The sequence below is a fragment of the Gracilinanus agilis genome, chromosome 1, assembly GCF_016433145.1.
Source record: "Gracilinanus agilis isolate LMUSP501 chromosome 1, AgileGrace, whole genome shotgun sequence".
In the NCBI taxonomy this organism is placed as follows: Eukaryota; Metazoa; Chordata; class Mammalia; order Didelphimorphia; family Didelphidae; genus Gracilinanus; species Gracilinanus agilis.
Genome location: NC_058130.1, coordinates 259,037,183 through 259,064,267, shown reverse-complemented (window position 1 = coordinate 259,064,267; position 27,085 = coordinate 259,037,183). Strand labels below are relative to the sequence as shown.

At 33.6% G+C, this 27,085-nt stretch overlaps 1 protein-coding gene across 5 annotated transcripts in view; it reads right to left on the bottom strand.

Moving 5' to 3' along the window:
* The window catches only part of LOC123235194 (contactin-associated protein-like 4), a 433,004-nt gene that overhangs the window by 4,922 nt on the left and 400,997 nt on the right, over positions 1–27,085 (bottom strand). For 3 of the 5 annotated variants that reach the window (XM_044661292.1, XM_044661315.1, XM_044661300.1), the window contains 6 exons: positions 20,917–21,156; positions 16,911–17,135; positions 14,537–14,670; positions 13,052–13,139; positions 2,100–2,318; positions 1,686–1,757 (listed from right to left, as the gene is read on the bottom strand). In XM_044661292.1, coding sequence (XP_044517227.1) covers positions 1,686–1,757; positions 2,100–2,318; positions 13,052–13,139; positions 14,537–14,670; positions 16,911–17,135; positions 20,917–21,156 — 978 coding nt within the window. The remainder of the gene's footprint in view (positions 1–1,685; positions 1,758–2,099; positions 2,319–13,051; positions 13,140–14,536; positions 14,671–16,910; positions 17,136–20,916; positions 21,157–27,085) is intronic. The other 2 variants (XM_044661308.1, XM_044661323.1) reach the window with 2 other exon arrangements.

The following is a 27,085-nucleotide window of genomic DNA, read 5'->3' as shown; positions in this document are numbered from 1 at the left end:
CTACACACACATATACACCATAAGTTTCTTGGTGGGTAACAGTAATTTTAATTTAATTGGTATCTATTCTGAAACAACCACAAAAAGGAAATACTAAGTAGTTACCTATATTAATTATTTTTGTTTGCAGAGGTTATCTCAAAACCCATGACTAGCCATCAAAAAATAACTCTAAAATATAACTTATTCTTACATTTGAAAGTTGATTCTAAGTTTTCTTTTCTACTTTGAAACATAAATTATCTAAAATATCCAGTTGTGTCCATTCATTGTTCTGTGAGATACAGAGTGGTCTTTCCTTGGTTCCTTTATTTGGCGTAGAAAGGATCTTTTAAGATAATCTACTTCAATATCTTCATTTTACCAAGGCACAAGAGCAATTATTGACTTGCCCAAGGAAATAATATGTCTTTGCAGTTTTCTGAAGACTTGAGTATTCAAAGAGGGCTAACCCTATACACTTGAAATGACTGTATTTTAAATAATAAGTGACAGAGCAATCAAGTCTCAGTCCTTTGACTCTAAATCCAGATGTTTTTCTACATTATAAGACTCTGCCCTTATCTAACCTTATGCTTTGTTATTGACTTTTTTGTATAATCAGTGTCTGTGCTTTTTAAACAAAGGCAAAGATCTCTAATTAAAAAATGTTGAGAAACCATTCATACACCAAAGCATCAAATTTTGATTTTTAAACAAAATGAATGAATGGTTCTCAAACTTTAAACTTTTTACTTTCTATCAACTGTTTCAGAAAAAGTGTTTTTAATGAAACGAGGAAAAGAGATATGTGTTCTTATTTCATTTTAACCCTCATTTTATTTTTATAGAATGGGAACCCTAATTGTCTTAGAAAAATGCACAGGACTTCAGCATTTCAATAATTCTCTTCTATTTGGATAGAAGCTGTGTTTAAGTAAGTGTGGGCTACTCAAATGGCATAAATAAAAGAACCATAATTCACATTTTTAGACTGCAGAATTTGTGTTGTCCACTATGCCATTGCTTCCTTGAGGGAATGTAAACATGTGCTGTTTTGAGTCATTTTTTTAAAATATTATAATTAGACCACAGAGAGGGCATTATTACTTTTGCAAGGATGAAAAAAATAGATTTTAAAATAGATCTTACTGTTTTCTCAATTTGAAATCAAAGCAGAAGACTCTTTCCTTGGGGAAAGCCTCTAAACACATGCAAATTCCCATTTTCTTAAACATTAAGGCAGCACAAAATGTGTGCTTTAAATAGCAATTTTATCACAGATTCCATTACTCTTAATATAACCCAGTCATAAATGCAGCAGTGTGTCCAGGGAGTCATCGAAATATTTTTTCCTTAAGCATATGCTGTATGCCTAGGGGTACCTGGTGTCCATTTCCATATTGTGATGCTTTCATTAGATGGTATTTCAACTATTCTTAAAATGTTATGCTTCAGCACATTCTTCAACTACTTAGGCCAACTATTTCTAGAGAAGCTGATATCATCAAGATATTAGAAAAATGGCAAATAGGGAAACTAATCTGTTGATGACCCTTCCAGTACTTGAAGCTTTTAAAATAAAATTGTAATTCTTTGCATGTGTTTCTTGTATGATGCATTATCACTAATTTAACCCATAACCAAATAGCAATAATGATTAAAATAAAAGGTTTCAAGGAAGCTACTATCATAGTCCCTGTTACCTCCAATTATTGCAGAGTCACTTCTGATTGCATTAGCTAAGGGCTCTCCCTCATCTATTGGTCCAGAATGATCTGTAGCAGAAAAAAGGACAGTGACAGAAACAAGAAAATAGGGTTCTTAAATAATTCACACATGTTTGAAATAAGAGCAGAACATCTGGATGAATCACAGAGTAAGAATATCTGTGGTATAGAAGTTTAGTTTTCAGTGGAATACTTTCAAATGAATAAGGAAGAAAGAACATGAAAAGAAAAAGCCTGCAAAAAAAAAAGATAAAAAGGGCAAGTGGAAAACATTTAGGAAACTACCCCAAGGGTGTCACCAAGTGTAAAGGAATGGCAAAGTGAGGAGTGTTGCATACTCATTGGGCAAAATCTTGTCAGGGAATAGAACTAAGGAGAAACATATCCTACCTGCAAATGAATGTGTTGTTTCACTCAATGGTGATTCAGCTCCAGTTAATGCTCCACAGTTGGACTCAGCTACATGTCCTTTAACAGTGACTGGGGCTGAGCTGGCATGGTATAAAGCAGCTTTCAAAGGAGCAATGTGGTTAAACTGCACAGAAGAGAGACATCCAGTGAACCCCTGAGAGCTGGCTTTCATTGTCTCCTGGTCCACATCACTATTGTCTGTTAATCCAAAGAAACAGAATACATAATTCCAGGGTAAGGCTAGAAAAGTAGAGTGGGGCAAATCCCCCAAATAGGCACAAAATTAAAATTAGTTACATATTGGAAGTATTATCCATTAAAAACTTCACACCTTCATATGCTTGCATACATTTACATAAAAACAATATATCTGCATACATACATTCTAAGGAAACTATTTCTAATTTTTACCATGTTGGAAAATATTCAGAAAATATTGATTAGTTCCACTTGAATGTAATTGTAGCAATTATGTCTTCTTGTTAATCTTCCACAGTGTTAAGAATAAAGGTTTTAGCAAAGGAGGCCTTTTTTTAAATGAGTAAATTAATTTAAAGATAAAAAAGTATATACTATTATTATTATTTGTATTTGAAGTCTTAGAACCTGCCACATTACCTTTGGATATCATGGGACTTTAATATGTGGTTGTGGAATCAAACTGAGTTAAAATAAATTGAATTGAAAAGATCAGAAAACAATATTAAAAAAGGAATATATTTAGCTTTGAGTAGATACATTTGAAATGACTTCACTTTCTTCATATAAAGGAAGGATAAATATTCTATGATGGCAACCAGCTGTTTTGTCTCTGAAAATCAGGTGACAATAAATTTAAATTGCAGAAATGAAAAATCAAGTTAGACTCATGAAAATGTCTGCATAATAAGCTTTAAAATACTTCCTTTCCTCCAGAATCTTCAATATATATTAATTGTGAATATATGTGGTGTATAGAAACCAAACACAGAAGGTGAATGGAGTTGTCATCCTTTGGGATCCTTACTAATAAAACCTCTCAAATTAGTTATTTTTGTTTATTCAAAGTTGTATTTCCACTCTCCTTTTTATTTCATCCATTTTTATAGGATTTCTTTATTTTAAATAAGGGTAACACTGCTATTTCTATAGACACATTGTTCTCCCTTTTCCTTCTGGGATGGAAAGTAATGCTATCTATCCTTTATTTAGTTATTTCTATAATTTTGAGTTTGACATCACTGAGGCCAAAGGAAAAAGCTCAGAACCAATATTGATTTGTTAACTTTGCATAGAATAATCCTTTAAAAGCCTTATTATTAACCAAAAGGGATGGTAGTGGTAGGTATTGCTTAATGTAAACATACCACTGCAAAAGCAACTTTTTCCTCTAATATACTGATTTTTTTCAATATCAAGATTGTCCTATGTAATTTGGGGAATTTTTTTCAGAATAAGAAAGGAATGTAGATCATAATATTCGGGAAATAGTTTCTTATTTCTAAATTATCAACTTGTGAGATCTAAACTTAGAGTATCAAATATGTAGAGAAGCAACTCGTTTTCACTTCTTAAGGCAAGAGATCCATCAATTATTCTTTCTCTCCTGAAAGACTAGTAGAGTGTTGTTTTCATAAAGTTTTAAATATTATTTCTTTCCACATGTTGTAGGTGCCTAAAAAGTAATAAATGATGTTAAAGTCCACAAAAAGTTTACACTTTCTGTAATGACCAAAAATATTTAGTGACTGAATAAGGGGCACACATGCACTCAGGATAGGTCAGATTCAATAAATTATAGAGCAGATTTATGCAGTATGCCTTGGAAAATGAGCTTCAGTTTATTCCAGTAGAGAAATATACAAGAAAGATTAAAATGATAAACATATCATAAGCACTAGTTTTGCTAATAACTCATAACAAATATTAGAAGGAGGTATGGTGTTGCCCCAATATGACTGAGGGAATTCCTGAAAAAAAAAGCCTTTAAAGTATATTTATTCTAAAAGATACTCTATTTTCACAAATTTCTTTAATTTTATTTATAGGGGAAAAAAAGGCATTCAGTCATTATTACATCATATAGTTGCTCCTGCAGTGTATAGTAAAGAAGGTAATTAAGTGAGCAGATGACCTATGCTAAAAGTAGGCAATAAAGTAATCAAGTTTCCTATCCTATCATGTGGGAAGTCATGGGTAATATTCCTTAGAATTTAACCATCTGCTCTTGAACATGCACAATGTTATTTAGATATCCAGTACTGAGAGATTTATTTGGTGGAATAAAAGGTCAAGAATGCAAAGGGACCAAGCAGCTAGATAACATAAAGGAAGAGCATCCAGTGTGATGTCTGGACACTGTATGACCCTGGGCAATTATCTAGCCCTTACCACTCTTCTGCCTGAGAATTGATACCTAGTATAGGTTCTAAGAGATAAGATAAGGGTGTTTTGTTTGTTTTTTAAATGCAAAGGGACAATAAAAAAAGAAAAACAAATAGGCTTCATAAGGAGAGGGGCTGGGTTTTATCAAGCCTCAAAATATACTAGAAAACATTATTATTAAAACTCTCTAGTACTAGTGACAGTTTATCAGCATTGGTGGTGTCAATGTGGAATCCAGAAGTCCCCAAACTTGTAGCCTAGTAAGTTTTATAGCCCCAGTTTAATTAGCTTAAAGGTGAAAAGCCCTAAGTTTAATCTTGTCCCATGAGAGTTTCTCCCTGTGGGGAAAGTCCAACTTCAGGAGTCTTAGACAAACAATAGACCTTAAAGTAGTTTAGGTGGGGATGGCTAATACCATCACATGTTAGGTATCTCTTTTGTCCCTTTAAACCAAAGTCCTTTACCTAGGTGGCCCAGTCCTAGGTTGGGTCTTTCCTTTTTGTGTCCATTATAAAGCATTAGACCCTCACTGTTATTCCTGTCTGGGTCTCCTCATTTTCCTTTGTTACCAATCTAAAAACTAAAGCCAATCAACTATTCCTATCATCCTCAGTCCCCATGTTCCCTAGAAAGGTATTTAAGCTTCCCAATTTTAAGGGCTCTTTGGAATTTTTCAACCAAGTGGTGAGACTCCCAGGGATCTTGACCAGACATAGTACAGAGTAGGGGGGACTCTGTGCGGGTTTGAGGCACACAGTTCTGAGAGGAAGGCCTATTAATGCACGCACTCCTTCTCCTTAATTAAAAAGTGTTTTTTTCTGACTATCTTAATAGTTCTGTGTTTTTTTTTTCAAGTTTAACAGTGGAAATCACTTTATAAAGGAAATCAGGGACCCATTCAGGTCAAGTACCTTAAAAATATTAAGGTGGCTAATAACCTTAATATGGAATTGCAAGGTTAGGAACCCCATCTTTTTTATAGTAAGAAAGAAAAAAAAGCAAATAGAAAAAGTTCATGATTACCAATATACTCATCATTTTAGGAACTTGTAATGTAGATCTGAAAGAGATTTAGAGATTATCAGTTCAACTCATTCATTTTCCAGAGGAGAAAACTGAATTTAAACACAGGTAAATTTTCTCAACATCACCTCTTCCTCTTCACAGATCATTGAGGAGTGATAGTCAAAGAAGTGGGGAGCTAAGCATCACTTAGCTAGATCAAAATTGACATGGTAGATTTAAAATTATTGATCTTAGAAACAGGAAGACCTAAGTTCAATGTCTGTCTCTGATGCATAATGACTGTTTGACCCTGGGGAAATCCTCAATTCTCTAAGCAACAATTTAAGACTCTAAATAGAGGCTAACCTGTGTTGCTATCAGGAGTTTCCCCACCTTGGAGTTCCTTTTTTTAATTAAATCACAGGGTCCCTCCTGTCCCTATCAACTTAAATTTAGTTATTGATACTCTAAATGTGAAAGCTTTATCCAGTAACTAAAGATGGAGCATACTATTGGAGGAAGTGAACAGTCAGTCTTGACATTTTTCACTAAGAGATAAGAAAACAAAAGAAAATTTCAACTAAAGAGAAAAAAGCACCTGTAAATATGGGAGCTTATATCATTAATTTAATATCTGAAACCTTCTTGAATTAAAATAGTCTAGAGTGATTTATTTTCTTAATAGGTCTTAATTAGTTTTAGTGTTGGTAGACTTCCATGTCATATAATAATTTCTGATGTTTGCATCCCTCTTTAGAGCTAACGAAGCATTTTTACATATACTTCATTTAAACCTCACAATGTAGGTTGCTGTGAAGTAGCTATGAAACAGTTCATTATCCCCATTTTATAGATAAATGAGCCTAGAGTCAGTGGCATTGTGATATTCACATTCACAAAGTTAGTAATTGTGGGGTAAAGGATTCAATGGGCAAGTAATTGACAACAGTAGATAGAGTGGAGGGTCTTAGAGTAAGGCTGAGATCAAATCCAGCCTCAGACACTTACTAGCTGTGTGAACTTGAGCAAGTCATTTAATCCTGTTTGCCTCAGTTTCCTTCTTTATAAAATGAGCTGTAGGAAAGGTAAACCACGCCCGTTTCTTTTCCCGGAAAACCCCAAAAGGAGTCACAAAGAGTTGGACATGACTGAAAATGACTGAATAACAACAAAAAGTATTCAAACCCAATAAAACATAGGCTCTGAAAAATTCTTACAAAATTAAACAGGCTTTGAGTCTTTAAGTATAACTGGGATATATAGCTATCATCAAAGGACAAGCCTAGCTAGATCTGCAGTGGATCATCCCCTGGTTGGTTCAGGATGATGCTTTTTTGATGACAACAATGGTCTAAGTATGGAGAAAGCTGACACCATTTAAATCACAGGTTCTTAAAATACTAAAGTCTTTAATATTTTAAAAAAATATTCTGTAGTCAAACCCATGAATTTTTCAAAGAAGTCTTTAATCATTACTTCACTGAAAGGCAGTGCCTACACAACTAAGGTTACCCTGAAGATTTGTCCAGACAATTTGGTTGCACACTTTCCAGTTACACAAAGTTATACTGTGTGATTCAAGTAGAAGAAAAATTAATTGAGTAGAGGATGTTTTATAGACCCTTTACAGTTATCTGATAATGGGACAAAACTTAGTGTCTGAATGTAAAAGAAAGTTACCTCTTTCCACTAATTATTACTTAGCACCATTGCTTTGGGTTTCTTATTTAACTCATTCTTTTAGACAAACACTTTTATCTCCTTGGCTAAACCTTATAGTTAAAACAGGTCAACATCTGTTTCTTTGTCTTTTTGGTCTAGGCCAATGAAAGAAGGAAAGAAGAATTTATTCAGCACCATCTAGGTGCCAGGTATGCGCTGTGTAGTTTAAAATATTTTCTCATTTGATCCTCACAACAACCTAGAGACATAGAGTGAAGAGACTGGGGCAAACAGTCATTAAATGACTTACAACAATCAGATTTGAGTTTAGGTCTTCCTGACTCCAGGAACAGAATTTTAACAATCCTACCACCAAGTGTCACTATGATTTTATAAGTTCAAAAATACCTGGTAAGAAAATTCCCTCTGTCATAATGAGTTAGTATCTGTTTTGAAATTTATTGTCTTAGAGTGATTTCTAGGGGGCTTTGAGAGGTTAGGAGATTTGACCAAGGTCATGTAGCCAAAATGGGTCAGAGATAAGAATTAAAATGATCTGACTCTCAGGTCAGATTTCTGTGCACTTTTCCATACTACATCTTTTATATTATTATATTAATAAAAATGTAGGCTTTGTCACTCTTCTAAATCCAGCTCATATAAAACTTTAAAATAGTTATTTTCATCCTATGCACTGTTTTTCCTTTTAAAGAGATCTTATTTTTTTTGTGTGTATATATACATATATACACACACATATATATATGTATATATATATATATAATTTACATAAGGGCAGCTCATTTTCTGACCAATATAGAATTCTTATATTTAACTTAATAGACTTTATTAAATATTTTCCAAAAGAAATATTTTAAGCTAAATATGTTAGGATATGTCAAAGAAAGTTAACATCAAAATAAAGCGAAGTTAGAAACTTCCTCAACCAAAATTTCCTACTAATTTTCAAAATGATTTTTCTAACATAAAAAAAGTAGTAATATTCAGGGAGCAATATGATACAATGGAAAGATTATTGGGTCTGGAATCAAAGATCTAGGTTCAACCTACGTTTCAGTTGGGCATATCACTTAAATGCCTGGTGTTTCAATTTCTTACCTGGAAATTAAGCTACAAGATTGCTTCTCAGGTCCCTTCTAATCCTTGATCTAAGTGACTGTAATCTGGCATGAGGAAATAAGATGTTTTCCTTCCTTTTTTTTTTTTTTTTTTTTGAGTTTAAAACTATCTGGCCTTCCCAAAGTAATGTCATTGAACAATAATAGCAAGAAAGAGAGAACTAAAAAGGGGAAAAGAGAGAGAGAAAGAGAAAAGAAGGAAGGAAGGAAGCAAGGAAGGAAGGAAGGAAGGAAGGAAGGAAGGAAAGAAGGAAGGAAGGTTGGAGGGAGGGAGGAAAGAAAGAAGAAAGGAAGGAGGGAAGGAAGGAAGGGATATTTATTTACATTTCTTTGGAGTACTGGCCCAAAAGTAGTATAGTTGGGTAAAAGAATTTCCATAGTTTATAACTTTAGTGACATAATTCCTCATTATTCTCCATGAAGGATGAGTCAAACCACAGCTATACTAGAAGAATACAAATGTAGCTGTTTTCATGCAGGCCCCTCCAAAATTTGTCATTGTCTTCTTGAGAAGTCTGAAGGAAGGTGGAGTGGAACCTCAAGGTTGCTTTGATTTACATATTTCCAATTATTTGTATTTTAGCACTAATTAATGATTAGCATTTTTACACATGGTTAATAGCATGGATACTTTCCCTTGAAACTGCCACTTCAAATCCTTTAACCATTTATCTATTATGGAATACTTTTGTTGTTGTTTTGTAAATGTTCTTTTATAGTTAAAGTGACTAATACCCAAGGGTCCCTAAGTGATGGAATAAGAAAGCATGGTCCTAGTCTCCTAGTTTTTACTATATGATAGTATAGCCTTTCACTATATGATAGTACATGTCAAGGAGCATCTCAGAAAACTGAATTCAAATCATCTATATGACTACTTTTTTTCTATAAAACTGAAAACAGAGTCTTTTTTTCTACATGTTTACAGAGAAAAACCCTAGTCAATAATGACTAATAAAATTTAATATAAAAGATTTACTATTCTAACTAAAATTGTATTTTTTAATGTTACCTTTGAATAAAGTGTGGTTTAATCTTAAAATATCATAAAACAAAACTATTATTTCTAGTCAGATTTGTTATTAGCCAAATATTTACTTTTAAACCTAATCACAGGACTTCTGTTTCTGGGAGCCAGGACAGAGTAAAAAGGAATGCTCTGAGCTTGCCTAACTAACCCACTACTTACATACTACAGATATAAAATAACTTCAAAATGCCTCAAAATGAATCCTTGAGTAGTAGAACCAAGAGAAGACAAGGTGAAGCAATTCCCCAGTCCAGGTTGTCATGGAGGGAAAGCAAGAACAGCCCATATCTCGGAGAGGTAGGAGAGAAAAATATGGTCCAACACAACTAAACTGAACAATAGCAGTTCTCTTCACAGTTGGCCAGATAGGCTGCTTTTGAAGGGTTCACTCTATAATCCAAGAGAGAGTTGAGCTTATACCAGGCACTAGAATAGACCATAGTACAAGCTCCAGGCAATACATTTCCTACCCAAGGAGCAGAATGAGCTTCAACATATAGGCAAGATTGAAAAAAAAAAAAAAAGCTTTCCAAAATTAACAAAAGCCAACAAAAAGCCTGAAGCTAGAAAAGTATTTCAGAAACAAGGAAGATCAAAATTCAGCTTTAGAAGAAGACAACAATGCAAAAATGGAAATGTGTGAATCCTCAAAGGAAAACTTGAAAGTATGTCAGGCCCAAAATTAGCTCCTTGAAGAGCTTCAATATGAAAGTTTTAGATGAAGAATTAAATACTATATATAATTATATGAAAAAATACAAACCAAAACAACTCTGAAATATCATCTCATACCCATCAAATTGAGTAAAATGATAAAAAGGCAAAATGAAAAATGTTAGGAAAAATGTGGAAAAAAATGTGGACATTTCATTGTTGATGAAACTGTGAACTGATCCAACCATTTTTGAGAGCAATCTGGAATTATGCACAAAAGTTATAAAATTATATATAACTTTTGATACAGCAATGCCACTATTAGGTTTATTTCCTAAGGTGATCAAGGAAAAAGGAAAAGAACCTATACATTTATAGAAACTTTCTTTGTAGTGGCAAGGAACTAGAAATTGAGGGGATGCACATCAACTAGAGAATGGCTAAACAAGTTGTGGCATATAATTGTGATGGAATAATAAAATAACAAGAAAATAAATTTAAGAAAAAAACATGGAAAAGCCTACATGAAGTTATGAATAGTGAAATGAGCAGAAACAAGTGAATAGTATATATAACAAAAATATTGTTTGAAGAATGACTTGTGTATATCTACCTCCAAAGAAAGAACTGATAAATAGAAGAAGATAAGACATAGTTATTACATATGAATATATCTTTTTGACAAATGATGCCTTCCCTAGTGGGGTAAGGGAAGGGAGAGGGGGAGGGCTGGAGTTAAGTGGGAATTTTAAAGTGATAAATTTAAAGTTAAAAATAAAATAGGATCACAAAAGAAATAACGAGAGAGAAAGAAGAAAAAGTATGAAAGGAAAGAAACCTAGAAACAGAAGTACAAAACCTTAGGAAAGTAAATGGTTCCCTAAACAATTAGAATTGGACAAATGAAAAATAATGATGTCATAACAAGTCAGGTAATAATGAAACAATTTCAAAAGAATGTAAAAATGGAAGAAAAGATGAAATATTTCACTGGAAAAGCAAATGACTTAGAAAATAGATCCAGGAGAGATAATCTAAGAATCAGTGGACTACTAGGAAACCATGATTAAAAAAAAAAAAAAAAGCCTAGACACCATATTGCAAGAAATTATCAGGGAGAACTGCCCTGATATTTTCAAACTAGAAAGGAAAATATAAATTGACAACATTCACTGATCACCTACTGCAAGAGATCCCAAATTTTAAAATCTCAGAACTGTTATATCCAAATCCTAAAACTCACAGACCAAGGAGAAAATACTACAAACAGCCAGAAAAAAAATCAAATATCATGGAGCTATAGTCAGGATTACAGTCAGAACCTAGCAACTTCTACATTAAAGGACTAGAAGGTATGGAATATGATATTCTGCAAGACAAAGGATCTATGACTAAATCTAATAATAAAGTTACCAGTCATCTTCCACAATAATAGTTTAACCAAAATTATTAACTTTATATGTAAAATTATTTTATTTTCACTTCAATTTGGTAAATATTCCTTTGCAAATCATTTGTTCTACAAAACTGTATACTTAGTTGTTGTTTGTTAGTAGTTTTCATGCATATCCAACTCTATTTGACCACATTTGGGGTTTTCTTAATAAAGCTATTAGAATTTTTTGCCAGTTTCTTCTTTAGCTTAATTAAAACCCTCCAGTAAGGTGTTTTGAGAAGTAGAAAAAGGAAAAAAGAAAATTCATTGAGGATGGTATCTCCTTTTTCAACCTATATGAGATGAGGTTTTAATTGTTGTTCAATCATTTCATACAATTCATGACTCCATTTGGGGTTTTCTTCTAGAATATATTGGATTTGTTTGCCATTTCCTTTCCCAGCTCATTTTACAGATGAAGAAACTGAGGCAAACAGGGTTGACTGGTTTGCCCAGGGCCAAATAGCCTGTGTCTAAGGCCAGATTTGAACCAAGAAAGTAAAGTCTTTCTGAATTCAGGCTGGGCACTCCATCTACTGTGCTACTTAGCTGTCCAGTAAACTTGTAGAATAATGTAATTCAACATTTCCTCTGTCTGAAGAACGTGACCTCATATGCATAATGTCTGCTGGAGTACCTATAAACATTTAATAAGATAAACCTAGTTATCTTTTTTAGACTTCAGTTTCAATTATTTAACAGTACTATGCTCATTTAAGCAGTCTCCATTTTTGATCAGAAAATATAAAGAAAGAGAATAATAACCAGAGTCAAAATACAAGTAGCAAAAAGGGTCAACACTATTCTTTTTTATTTAAATTGCCCAAAATAAACTAGGTTACTAATGACTACTAACCCACGAATAAGGAGTAAGTGCAGCAAGATGATATCTTATTCTCATTGTAATGGGTAAATTTAAGGGTGTTTATATTTTCTCTATTCTTAAAAGTAAATATGTCCTTAGTGATGAGGATTAGAAAACAAAAAAGGAAAAAAGAAAGAAAAAAACAGGCATTCACATTATAATTCTAAAACGATAATTATATTTTTAAGTGATGGAATCAAGGGAATTTGGCAAGAATCAATAAGGGCTTTGAAACTTCTAGAGTGGGTATAAGGATAACAGACTGCAATCACCAAACCTCCATCAGCTATATTTCATTAGAAAAAAGCAGGACCTCGGCCACTTCCCAGGGCTTATTCATTAGCAGAAATAAAGCAAACAGATGCTACTCTTTTTTCTTTTCCTCTCATATGCTCTGACCTTATCTTCAGATGATGGTTTTTAGATTTGGAAACTGATTAATAAATAATCTGTGGTCTTTATGCCTCCTTTGATCATGGTTCTTTTTTGGAGTATAAGCAAAATACCATATTTCATTATGTTTGATTGCCAAATGAGAGAGATAAGTGTAAAATTATTTTTAATGGAATACACTTGCTCATCTTTCAGGAAGCACTTAGCCATGATTACATGTGCACTCTGACAGAAGTATAGTTTCTACCTTGATTGTCACTCACTATATAATTAAATCGAAGACAAGGAATTTCTTTCAGGAAGATTAGTGTTTTTTGCCTGAGTAACATGACAGTTTTGATCTGTATTTTGAGGGGAAAAAAAGGAGCTCTTTCTCTTACTTACCTAAAATCTTGCCAAGAACAAGGGATTTGATTGCATTGAATTCTATACCAGACGACAGGGTGACTTGTTCTCTTGCATTCTGGTTAACCTATAAAATTGTTTTCCAAAAGACAATAACAATAGAATGGATTATAATTTGTTGATAGAAGAAAAGGAAGTCAAAGAAGACACAGGTACAGAAATAAATAGTGCTACCAAAATAGTTAAACAAATTCTAAACAGTGAAACATCAAATAGAGAAAAGAGTTTCATAAACAATTCTATAACAAATACAGCTACATGGCTCAATAGATGGAGCCAAGCCTAGAAATAGTAGGTCCTGGGTTCAAATCTAGCCTTAGATAATTCCCTAGCTATGTGACCCTGGGTAAGTCACTTAACTCTAATTGCCTATCCCTTACTGTTATTGTGCCTTGGAAGTGATACTTACTATCATTTATAAGCTAGAAGGCCAGGATTAAAAAAAAACAAAACACTTGACAAATTTAATCTTGAGTGAGACATTGTTTTAAGACTATTACTTTTTGGGGAAAATGGAAATTATTGCTCTACTTTAATCCTCCCCTTCATGTGCATTATATTTTTTGATAAGTGGTATAATAAATAATGTGTAAGTTTTTTTGTTTTAAAGATAAAAAAAATCTTATTTCTCTTAGAAACTTTAAAGTCAAACAATTAAATGTTTCTGAGAGTATATGTATATGTATACATATATATATATGCATTTCTCCTGAAGTTTATGATAATTCATTGTCCAGCTCTCACTTAAATATATGATTTCATTTACAATAGATCTGTGAGTACTTCTCTCACCACTGGGTGTTTTTCATTTCATAATGTCTACCATGCAAGTTATGAGTCAGTCCTATTTCCTCAGACATCATGAAGTCAGTTAGGAAGAAATTGGCTCTTTTAATAAGTTACATATTTTTCAGAATTCTTTAAAAATTATTTTTTGTAACATAATGTCCTTAGTATTTTTGTTCTCATGATCTAGAGGACATATTTCCCTCCATATAGCAATTATTAATTTCACATCCAAGAATTTGAAAATATTTCATCAGAGAAAAAAAATACAGGGGAAAAATGACATTTTAACATGAAACACTAGTGCTAATTCAATTAGGTGGCTCAGTAGATAGAGCCATGCATAGAGATAGGAGGTCCTGGGTTCAAATTTGGCCTTAGAAACTTCCTAGATATGTGACCCTTCCCTTAATTGCAATTGCCTAATACTTACTAGCTCTTCAGCCTTGAAACATATACTTAGTATTGATACTGAGACAGAAGACAAAAGTTAAAAAAAAAAAGCAAAAACAAACACTACTGCCAAGAGATTTCCATTTCCACAGAAGAATAGACTGAATATGAGTCTATATCCTTCAGCTATGAAGATGCTTTTAATATAAGCTTTTTGAAGATGGTTAATTTTTGAATTTTCTTTTAAGTTGTAAATTTGGGTGTATCAATCTTCCTTAAATTTACCTCTACAAAGAGGACACCTTCTTCTCTGTTAATCTTCACATGATGGAGCTGCCCATCAGCCATGTTTTTGAAATTGCTGTTAAAAACATCTGCTTCTTGATGGCTATCTAACTTGTACCTGATCTGCAAACTTCCTAAAGGAACAACAACAAAAAAGATACATATATATTAGGACCAATGTTATTTTTACAGAATAGCATATACAGAATCTATAATGTATTTTCTTTGTTCCAGAAAACAAAATGCAATTTTAATCTCTTCAGCATAGTTTATTTGGATGTTTCATTTCTCCCTCATGCATATTCCATCAAATATTTTCTCTTCAATCTCAAGCACAAAATTCTCAGATGATCACTTCCTTTTATAGTTACTAATTTGTGAAGAGTGCTGTCATTAACATTATCAATTTCTGGGTGAATTTACAATGTAAGATTTATCAATTACAATGAGAGGTAGAATTTTGCAGTACTAATTTGTGATGAAACCAGAGAATTTCTGCTCCATTTGTTACAATCTATAGGACCTTGGGTAAGTCACTTAACTTTTTGGGTCCCAATTTTGTTATCTATAAAGAGAACAATCTGAACTAGATCACCTCTACAGACCCTTCTAACTCTGATCTTATAACTAAAAGAGCAGCCAATAATGTCTCCTTCTTAGAGTTGACTTATTACTTGTTTTCCCCAAGGAACTTATAAAAAATGAAATTTATAAATATGAAAAATCATTGCAACAAGTTCTAAAGTCCCAACATTCTGAGTAGGAGATTACACATATAAAATTTAGTAAATCAAAATAGAATTCTTAGCAGCATAATGATAATGTTTTGAAGTTCACAAGAAAATTTCCAAAAAATTAGGGATGTGTGTGAAAATCATTCCAGAACACAAATCGCAGACTTCAGAATGAAGCTAAGTAGAAACGAACAGTTTCAGACGCAGTGTACCCTCAAAACCAATAATTCTCATTCACCTGCAGAGACCCAATTAACTTGCTTCGCAGGATATCTTCCCAACTTAAAGTTCTCCCCTGCTCAGTTAAGCTCAGAGCTCAAAGGAAAATACAAAAATTCTCATTTTACCTTGTTTTCAATACTCCCATTACCATTAATTCAGGTCTCTTACCAAGCTCACAAATTTGTACGTAGATTTTTTTTCAAGAGAGGAGGGTTGGAATGGGATGGGCCTATACCTTTATGAGTGAATTGAAGTACTATAATAGAAATTCCCTACAATACTGCAAATAGGCAGCCCATCTGTAATTTAGAAGATTAAAGTACTAGGTGTAAAGCCTAGGTACTTTGTTTGCATCTGTTTTCCTGATACCATATATTGTCATCTATCCACTATACTATATTCCCTTTCTTTTTTATGAAATATTTAGCTATAATCATCAAGGAAAAAAAAGTGAGGAGAAGAATTTTAACAAGTAAAAACTCTGGAGGCAAATTTCTCAAGTATATGAGGCTACCATGCATAATTCATAGAGGAAAATATCAAGTCAGGTGCCTATGTTGATCAGAGATTAACCTACCTTTTCCCATAACTTCTTAAATGAGACAATTTACTAGAGCTCACTTGTAGTGCATGAGAGCAACCTGCCAGTTATTAGGTACCTGGAAGGTCCTATAGAAGTTACAAGGCTAATAGATTCTTCCCTTACTCAATAAAGAATTTATAGAAAAATTACTTTTTTAGGAAGTTAGAATACATCAACACATGACTAGAAGTAGGCACACAGCTAACAGAAAGCTTTTATGGAACTTTAAAGGTTGACATTTAGCAGCCTTAATTTATCTGATAATAATTCAGTGTTATTGAGTACTGTCACTATTTTTTCAATGCAAGAAATAGGTTAGATATCTTTCCTATGTAATGCTCCATGGCACTACTGACATTCCAACTATTGGCAGGCAAGAATCAAGGTTTAAAATTAGTTTTCATTGGCTCTGCATTTGGTATATAGAGAAAATTATACTTACTTGATGTTATTATATTAACACCCACATTGCTTTTACTATTCTTTATGAAATATTTGCCAAATGTAACTAGATATGTTATTTTTAAAGAGCTACAAAATTGAACTCAGATTATTTTTATGCATCAGTGAAGAACTTCAATCATAAAATATAGTTAATATAAAAATATTAAACTATCAAAGGTTTAATAGGAGAAAGCCACCCTGATTTAATCCCTGAAATGATACCTCTACATGGAAATAAACATGTTGGATATTACCGAAAAAGAAGCCAATGGTTAAAAAGTATTTGTTGAAGAGCATATTTTATGTTTTAGGTAGTATAAGCATTGAAAAGATCATTATTTCTAATTTTCTCATTCAATTTCCTTTTGGCCAAGACTAAAAAGGAACTTACCATTTTTGGCAAGAATAACTGAAAGATATTCTTTATAGAAGGAACCGACATAAAGTAGTAAGCTTGGAGTTCGTGTTGTTCGAAAGCTAAACGTGATCGTTTCTCTGGTTAGTGTCATATCACCATGAAATGAAGCAGCATGAGAACTGGAATTTTTACTTAATGTGTAATATTCTTGAAAATTATAAGTCACTGAGGATCCAGATCCAAAATATGCAGAAATTTCTGAAATGACAATCAAGTTCCATTATGATACCATGTTAGTGATGTATAACATTTTCCATTTTACTGTACTGCATGCCCCCACTATTCCCAAAATGCCATGGTATAAATCAATAGCATATTTTATAAATTCAGTATCTTCACTAGTTTTAAAAATATCTTTATTCTGGAAATACAAGTAATAAATTTTCCCTTAAACCAGTGATGGGCAAACTATGCACCCCCTTCCCCCAGATGCAGCCCGCTGAAATGTTCTATCCAGATGGCAACATTATTCCTAATCTGATGAATACAATGAGTAGGATACCATACAATGAAACTTCAAAAGAGTTGGCTTAGAAACAGACTGACAGATGAGCATTTCCTTTCCTTTGGCCCCCTCTTTAAAAAGTTTGCGCATCACCGCCTTATAGCATAAATCTATGAGCTCTTGTAACAAGGATGGGACAGAAAACATTTTTTATTTAAAGTCTATTTTCTCTTAGTTCTTTGTTGATAGTCTGACCTCCTATACCTCCTATACTGCAGATGTGACATGTAAAATATGCCAAGAAATTATTGAAAACAGAGGAGGATAGGTCTCCAAATGAAGATGAACTCCTGAAAAATATCTTTTTACATCAAAGCACCTCATGATTTCCATTCCTTTTCTCTCCTTTGTGTTGTGAGGGATTTAAAATTAAACTAGTTATGGCATCAATCTAAGAGAGGGTGAAATCTATCAAAAAGCGTAGAATGTAGAGTGTGATTTATTTTTCAAATGTGATGGAAAACTCATCTGAGAAATCTTTACTTTTTTGTTTCTTAAAAAAAAACTCAAACCTAAAAATAATATATACTATTATAATAAGCACAAAGAGAAATATCATTTTTTTTACTGGAATGGGAGTTTGGAATAAGGGTTATCTGTTGTTTAAGAACATTATAGTAATACTTTTCTCTAAATATGAGAAATAAACAAGAAAATTATAAATTACAAAATCATCTTATTAGGTAATCTAAAATAATTATATTCCCCCACCAATTCAGGGTCATTTCCTTATGACCTACACTATACTTCCTAATATCTAACTTAACATTTGGCTGCAAAATAACATTTAAATTATAATTGGCAAAAGGGGAATTGGGAATCATTTAGAAATTTAAGACGAATACATGGTGTAGGCACAATTTAATTCTGCCTTGACATGAAATGGTACTTGTTTAGTACTGGGATATATTTCTTATAAGTATTTGTTGGCACTTCTTTTTTTACTTATTTGGAAGAAGTAGAAGAAATGAATGATTTTCAGAAAGATAGTTCGGAAAGTTTTTTAATACTTAACTTTTTTTTTTTTAAATATAAACCCTTACCTTCCATCTTGGAGTCAATACTGTGTATTGGTTCCAAGGTATAAGAGTGGTAAGGGCTAGGCAGTGAGGGTTGAGTGACTTGCCCAGGGTCACACAGCGAGGAAGTGTCTGAGGCTGGATTTGAACCTAGGACTTCCCGTCTCTAGGCCTGGCTCTCTCAATCCACTGAACTACCCAGCTGCCCCCTACTACTTAACTTCTTTTTTTTTTTTAATTTAAACATTTATTAATATTCATTTTTAACATGGTTACATGATTCATGCTCCTACTTTCCCCTTCAACCCCCCTCACTCCCCCCACCCATGGCCGATGCACATTTCCACTGGTTTTATCATGTGTCCTTGATCAAGACCTATTTCCAAATTGTTGGTGGTTGCATTGGTGTGGTAGTTTCGAGTCCACATCCCCAATCATGTCCACCCCGATCCATACGTTCAAGCAGTTGCTTTTCTTATATGTTTCCTCTCCTGCAGTTCTTCCTCTGAATGTGGGTAGCATTCTTTACCATACATCCCTCAGAGGTGTCCTGGGTCATTGCATTGCTGCTGGTACAGAAGCCCATTACATTAAATAATGAAAAAAAATGTGAAGGAAGGGGGCCTAGCAGTACCAGATCTTAAACTATACTATAAAGCAGCAGTCATCAAAACAATATGGTACTGGCTAAGAGATAGAGAGGAGGATCAGTGGAATAGACTTGGGGTAAATGACATCAGCAAGACAGTGTATGATAAACCTACTACTTAACTTCTAACTGCTTCTTTCTTTGGGAATTTTTGGTTGCTTTGACTTTCTACCTAACATAAATAAATGTTCAACAAAGATATATTTCTGTTGAATTAATTAATGTATATAGCTGAGACCTAGAAATCTATGCCAGTAGAAAACTGGTTCCTAACAATTTGAAAAGGTTTCATTTGATTATGGGTCTAGCAAAATGTTGTTTATCAGAAAAGAAACTCACGTATCCCTCATTTAAATTTAGAGATCTCTAGAATGTTGATTCCTAAGTGGTATTTTGTTTGTTTGTTTTTTGGAGGGGTGGTACTGCAACTCTCAGAGGCATAGGGGAGATCATAATGTGTTTAATATGTTCATGAATTATAAATTAAGAAATTTTAATTTGGGCAATTTTAATAATTATTTCAACATAGGTTTCTTTTTAACCCTATGTATTTTATTTTATGCATTTAAAAAAACATTCTGAGAAAAGAGCCATAGTTTTAACCAGAATGTGATAAAAAAAAAGGTTAAGAACATCTGACTTATATAGACTCAAACCTCAAAGTACTCTTCAGTTTAAAGGGGGAATAAAGAAAACCCAATAAATATATAGAGATACAACCCAAAATAGTGAATTTTGCCTTACTCTCTCAATTTTCAATAAGGGCTAATAAAAATTTAATGCATATATATGATATAGGGATAAAGACTAACCCTAAGTTTTCATTGGCAGTGTGAACTCTTAGATTAGGAAATTCCCTCTAGGAATAGAACTTGGATCTTTTTCTCAAAATGTTGTCTAGAGTACTCAGTGGTCAAGTAATTTGCCCATGATCAGGTTATTTTTGTGTCTGTGAGAAAATCTGAACCTGATCTTTTGACCATAAAGTCAGTTCTCTGTTCACTAGGCCTTATTGCTTCTTTTCTATGAGTGATGAACATCTTTATTCATATATATGAAAGAGAGAGAGAGAGAGAGAGAGAGAGAGAGAGAGAGAGAGAGAGAGAGAGAGAAAGAGAGAGAGACAGTGAATCATAGAATTGAGTCATGCCTGGTATATTTGATACCATAACTATTGTCTTTTTTCCTCTAAAAAATGACTTTGAATTGAGCCTACTGAGAGATACAAAAATAAAATAAAATAACAGCAGCTACTCAACACATGCTAAAATGAATGGTCTAAGTGTCTCAGTTTCATCCCATATGAATATTTAATGGAAAAAGTATTTAGGCTTTTGGTTGAAATATTTGGTTGGCAAGAAAATAAAAAACACAATGCTTTCTAAATCTTCTCATATGACTGAAAGTCATTACCACAAATAACAATGATGCTTTTAATGATTTTAAAAGTAGAGAATTGTCAGATGGGGCAAATTGTTAATAACCACATTACTTGAGAGCATCAGCTTTAGCTAGAAAAAGAGATTGCACATATAATCCCTAGAGATACCCAAAGGTGATGGATATCATGATTTTACAGCATTAGCCACTGGCTTTTCAAGAATACAGTTGCATTTTTTCCTCATTAAATAAAAATGCCTTCAAAATAGGTATTTTGGAAAAAAAGAATTTAGACAGCAAGTACTAGATTCATTCAAATAAGGACATAGAATGAGTCATTCATCCTAACAGAAGACAGCAATCTTATTTGTACTAGCATAGTTTCTCCACATATTTTATCCTTATATGTTTATTTTTCATCCTTACCATTCAAACAGAATGGCCCGCTGTATGCAGAGAAGCTACAATCACAAGAGAATCCACTCTGTTTTTCTTTACATTTTCCTCCATTGTGGCATAAATTCCCATAACTACTACAATGACCTGGACATCCTGGGTCCACCCCTGGGGTGATCTTGGCTCTCTCTTCCAAATCCAGGGCTATCCCATTCAACTGTAGAGACCGAATGCACCCCAGAAATCCTTTCTGCCGGGAGGCTGTCCCACCTGAAATTTAAATAGGGTAAATGAGATAAATCGCTAAGATTTTCACACTTGAAAAATAACGACCATGACAATGTGCCAGTTAAAGGCAACACAAACTAAAAAAAACACTATTATGTACCCCCTTTCAGGGAACACACATACACCTTCCCCCCCCCAGTCATTATCAATAAAGATAATATATTAAAACATTTTTTGGATAAAGAACTAGTTGATTAAAGGAAAAGAAGTGAGTTTGCTTAATACAAACAAATTGTTTCTTCAAACTTAATGTTAACCTTTATTTCCAAAGCATAAGCATGAATAAACATATATATATACACACACAACACACATATCTGTACTCACAGGTAGATTCACCTAACTGTTCATGTCGAAAGATTATTATCACTGATATAGTGATATAGACTATAGACTGGGAAGAGTGTTTCTGAAGATGCTACCAACCCTGAAATCATTTTTTTTTATACTGAGTTGACACAAAGCCTAGTTTTTATATGGAAGCTTACTATAGGCTACTATTAAGATAATTTTATGAAGAAAGACAAAGTTCTAATAAGACTGGAGACTAAATAATTTGAAAAATAGGAGTTGTCTCTATGTTGGTCTTCATATTATTGCTATTTTAGGGAATTGCACTTTAGTATTTAGTTTTTGATGTGAAAATATGAGACAGCTAAACCACTGCCTTTTGCCCTAATGAAAGACAGAAAGGTTTCAGGTCATCTGAAGGAAAAGAAAATTGGCAAAATAAAAAGAGCCTCATATATACAGTACTTTTAATATATGCAATGAATGAATTGGACTATTGCTTGTGCTTAAACAAAAAATTCAGTTCATTTCCTCAAAACGAAACAACTAACCATATGAGGTAACTAGGTGGCACAGTGGGTAAAATTGAAAGACCTAGAACCTGGAAGTAATGAATTCAAATTCTGCTTCAGAAACTTCGTTTTGTGGCCTTGGACTAGTCACTTTACCTCTACGAAGTTCAGTTTCTTCTCCTGTAAAATGGGAATAATAATATCTATTGCAGTGGTGATGTGTATCAAATAATATAATATTTATAAAGCCCTCTGCAATCCTTAAAGCAGACGTGTTAAACCTGCAGACTGCAGGCCAGATTATAGCTGGTAAAACTTCTGAGTGCTGCTGAAACAAACTGTAGTGTAACTGGAAATATTTAACAATATAAATTAAAAAATAACACAAGATAGATAATGTTGACATGATTTTCTAAGTCAATTTGAAGTCAACAGGGAACTATTTTTATTTGAGTTTGACACCACCGCCTTAAAGTGTTATATGTATGATAGGCATCATTATTATTCTGTTGCATACCAATAAATACTTTAAAACTATGACACTCATTAGTTTGATAATCTCATATCACTATTAAGAATGCATTGAGGGGGCAACTGGGTAGCTCAGTGGAGTGAGAGTCAGACCTAGAGACAGGAGGTCCTAGGTTCAAACCCAGCCTCAGCCACTTCCCAGCTGTGTGACCCTGGGCAAGTCACTTGACCCCCATTGCCCACCCTTACCACACTTCCACCTATGAGACAATACACCGAAGTACAAGGGTTAAAAAAAAAAAAAAAAAAAAAAAGAATGCATTGATAGGAGCAGCTAAGTAGCTTAGTGGATTGTCAGGCTTAAAATTGGGAGCACCTGGTTTCAAATCTGCCCTCAAAACTAGCTATATGACCCTGGGCAGTCACTTATGTCCTTACTTCTTTTCCAAATCAAAATTGATACTAAGGCAGAAGTGAAAGGTTAAAATAAAGGGTTGTGATTGTGAAACTGATGAAATTATTGTAAAAGGAAGATTAGATATGCCTGGTAGTTATTCAGTCAAATATTTATTAGCTGCCTACTCTGTGCCAGGCACTAGAGATACAAAGAAATGTAAAGATGATCCTTTATACTCAGAAGCTCACAGTCCAAGAGTGGAGTCAAAATGCAACTATGACAGGCCATGAAAGTCAAATATGATTTTATACTTGATCTTGTGGGACAATAGGGAGCCACTGGAGTCTAGTGATTAGGGAGTGACATGATCAGACCTGAGTTTTAGGAAAATCACTTTAGTGGTTTAGCAGAGAATGGACAGGAGTGGGAAAAGACTTGTGCAGCAGAACAACCAGTAGCCTATTGCAATAATTCAGCCATGAAGCAATGTGGGCATGTGCGAGGCTGGTGGAAACTGTCAGAAAAAAGAAGAGGACCCATTCCAGAGATGGCACAAAGGTAAAACTGACAGGCCTTAAACAACAGATTGCACATGGCAGGTGACAGAGTGAGGAGGGAAAGATGACACTCCTTTTGTGAGCTGAGGGGAATTGGAGGACTGTTGTGCCTTCTATGGTCATAGCAAAGTTTGGAAAGTAGGATTTGGGGAAAGATAATGACTAATGCCAAAGGAAGTCAACTCTCTTCATGAATGGTTATGGCATGCTTTTGAATAAACAAGGCAGATTATAATTAATATAATTATAATGAAAACAAATTTGAATATTATGAAATTAGAGAACTAGATAATTTTACAGATGAAGAAACAGAAGCCCTGGGAAGTTGTGACTTACCCAAGGTCACATAGATAGATAGAGAGGGGATTTTAACTCATTTCCTTTGACTTCAAAACCAGTCATCTTTCTTTCTAATCGCTTCCAAAGCAATTCAGTATAGTAGAAAGAAAAATGAGTTTAGAGTCTAACATAGGTTTTATTTCCAGCCCCCCTACTTGTTTAGTGACCGTAAACAAGTCAGCAGTCTAGTTTAGTTCTTCAAGGTATGGGAAAAACTAGAAAATATTTCGAATGTAAATCAAGAAATGTTAATATGTGATGCTATCAGGATACTAGACACAAATAGAATAACATTGTTTTAAACTGTTTCAATAGCACTGCCTGTATCTTTTAAATCTCTCTAAGTAGATGGAAATTTCTTGAGGCTATAGAACACATGGTTGTATATTCTAATGGATCTATTATTTCACTGCCTTAATGTGAAGGTTTTTAACTGTTTTTTTTTTTTTGTCAGCTCCCTTTGGCAATCTAGTGAAACCTATGTACCCCTTACCAGAATGTTTTTAAATGCATAAAATAAAATATATAGGATTACAAAGGTATGCTATAGTCTCTCTCTCTCTCTCTCTCTCTCTCTCTCTCTCTCTCTCTCTCTCTCTCTCTGTACTCAAGGTTAAGAATTCCTTTTCTAATGGCTTAGATTATAATCCATTAATGCCTTTTAGCCTGTATGACTCTTGTTCTTTTCCTCACTAACCAGTCTTCTTTTCTACATTACACATTATAGAGCACACGAGCTGGCCATGAGTATCCCTAGTTTTCCTAGCTAATTGTCTCTCCTCCTTTTCTGATTGTGCATATCTGGGATGATAACTTTTCTATCACTTTTCATATTCAATTCCACATTATTAACATATAGGTTTCTATATTCAACCTGACCATTTATCTTACAGAATCATAGTATGGTAGTTGTAGGTTTTCTCATTAATTACTTTGTAACTGGAAAGAACTGCCCACCACCCCTTTATCATGCCAAAAAATGTCATCTAACCTTTATCTTAAGACCTTTAAGTTGGGTGTGTGGGGTGGGAATCCCTCTAGCTCTGGATATAGGTAATTCCATTTTTAGATAACTATGGTTTGGGAGAGTTTTGTTTGTTTGTTTTCTCTAACTTCAAACTTAAATATGACTCTATTTCCACTTGTGGCTTCTGGTTCTTCCCTCCGGGGTGAAACAGAACAAATATAATCCTTTACCCATATGATAGCCCTTTAAAATAGATGAATACAAATATAATGTCTCCCCTGACATTGCCCAGTTCTTTTATCTCATCCTTTTTTAACACAGAATCAAAGCCCTTCAGTATCATGGTTTACCCTTCTTTGGACACAAAAACCTGTAAATCTGTGGGCCCTGTAGTATAAGGAGAACATTGACAAGCTTTTGAGTCCAAAGAACTGAACATGACATTCCAAATTATATATGGCAAAGATAGAGTATATTGAGGCTACCACCTTTCTATTCCTACAACCTATGCTCCATCTTCATGTGGCCTGATATTTTGCATTGGCTTTTGAGGGCTATTACAACATATTATTGACTCATATTTAGCATGTATTCCTCTAAAATGTCATTTCTTTTTTAAAAAAAAAAAGTATCTTTAACTAGGTGTTCCCCACCTCTTACTTGAAAAAACTGGTGTGTGGGTGTGTGTATGTGTGTGTGTATGTGTGTGTGCAAGACTTTACTTTTAGTCCTACTGAACTTTACATTTTAAGATTTAATCCAGTGATGTATTCCAGAGTTGGCATACTATGGTCTGAGTTTCAAATCTGCCCCCTACACATTTTTGTAGACTAACAAAGAATGTTTTTCATAGTTTGATACATATTTTATAGTTTTTGTTTGATTTTTAATAGTTTTTAGTATGATTTTTGAAGATTTTTGATTGATTTATATTTACAAGTTAAAACATGTAAAGTATTAAATTATTAAATGTAAATTAGATTTACAGTTTTATTTAAAAATCTAAAAGCCATTTTTAGCTTGTGGACCAAACAATATCAAGAGGCTGGCAGGATTAGGTCCACAAGACCTAGTTTACCAATTATGACTCTACTTCATAAAATTTTGGGTAAATACATAGCACATCTTTTATTTACACCATGCTGTTTATTTTAAAGCCTTTTAAAACAGATTCAGAAGACATTGAGCAAATATATTTGCACTAGCATTTGCTAAGTGTATTATATCTTGAGCCAATAAACTTCAATTCCTATATTTTAAATCATAGTCCAGATATTAAAATACCATTTTTAAGGAATTAAGTTGAAAATATAAGATAATTTAAGCTATAATTATTGTTGCGTAGTTGTTTTTAAGGTGTGCTCAGCTCTTTGTGACCCTTGTTGGAGTTTTCTTGACTAAGATACTAGAGTGGTTTGCCATTTCCTCTCTGGTTCAGTTTATAGATGAGAAAACTAAAGCAAACAGGGTTGATTGACTTGCCCAGAGTCACAAAGCTAATAAACATCTGAGGCCTAGAGCTCTATCCATTGTACCACCTAGCTGCTACCTAATTAACATTTTTTACAAACTGCTATTTTAGTTAGCTGTTCACTTCTCAAATTGATTTTTCTGTTCTGCATTTCTCACCTTTAGTCAACAACAATCAGGAAAAACACAACCTCTACCTCAGTGACCTTCTGTTTCTTTTCCAGGATTTCATTACCATTGGTTATACTTTTTATATTCTTCTTGGCAGCTTGATATGTGGCCTCATGAGTTAAAGTGAATAGTTGTCACTCCCACACAGGGAATCACCAGTTACAATTATTCTTTTTTGATCTTTACTGGATATTTTCTTACTTAAAAGCTTATGGGGCTTAATGATGTAATTCATTTAAGGAAAAATAGTTTCTTCCTCCTCAGAACATCCACCCCCTCCTCTTCATGAAGAGTCTCAAATCTATTTTTAAGATCTAATTATACAGCTCTCTTTCCCCTCCCATTTCTCCTTTCTATAATATACTCTTCTATTCTTTAACATCCTGCTATGAGATTGTCTCCTCTACATTTCCCCAGTGTTATCTCCCTTCTGTTTCCTTTAGAAACATGTCATTCTCTCTAACAGCTTGGGGTATGGAGGAGTATATGTTGAGTCCCTTTGGAGAGAAATCAACCTACACATAGAACACAAATAATAGTCATTTAGCTATGGCAGAAATACAAACATCACACACTTAATGCTAGTCACTGAACAATTTCCCCACTCTCCACACTGGTTCATATTTTCAAACTTGTTTTCTTTTCCTTCCTTTCTTTCTTTCCTTCCTTTCCTTCCTTCTTTCCTTCCTTCCTTCCTTCCTTTCCTTCCTTCCTTCTTTCCTCCCTTCTTTCCTTC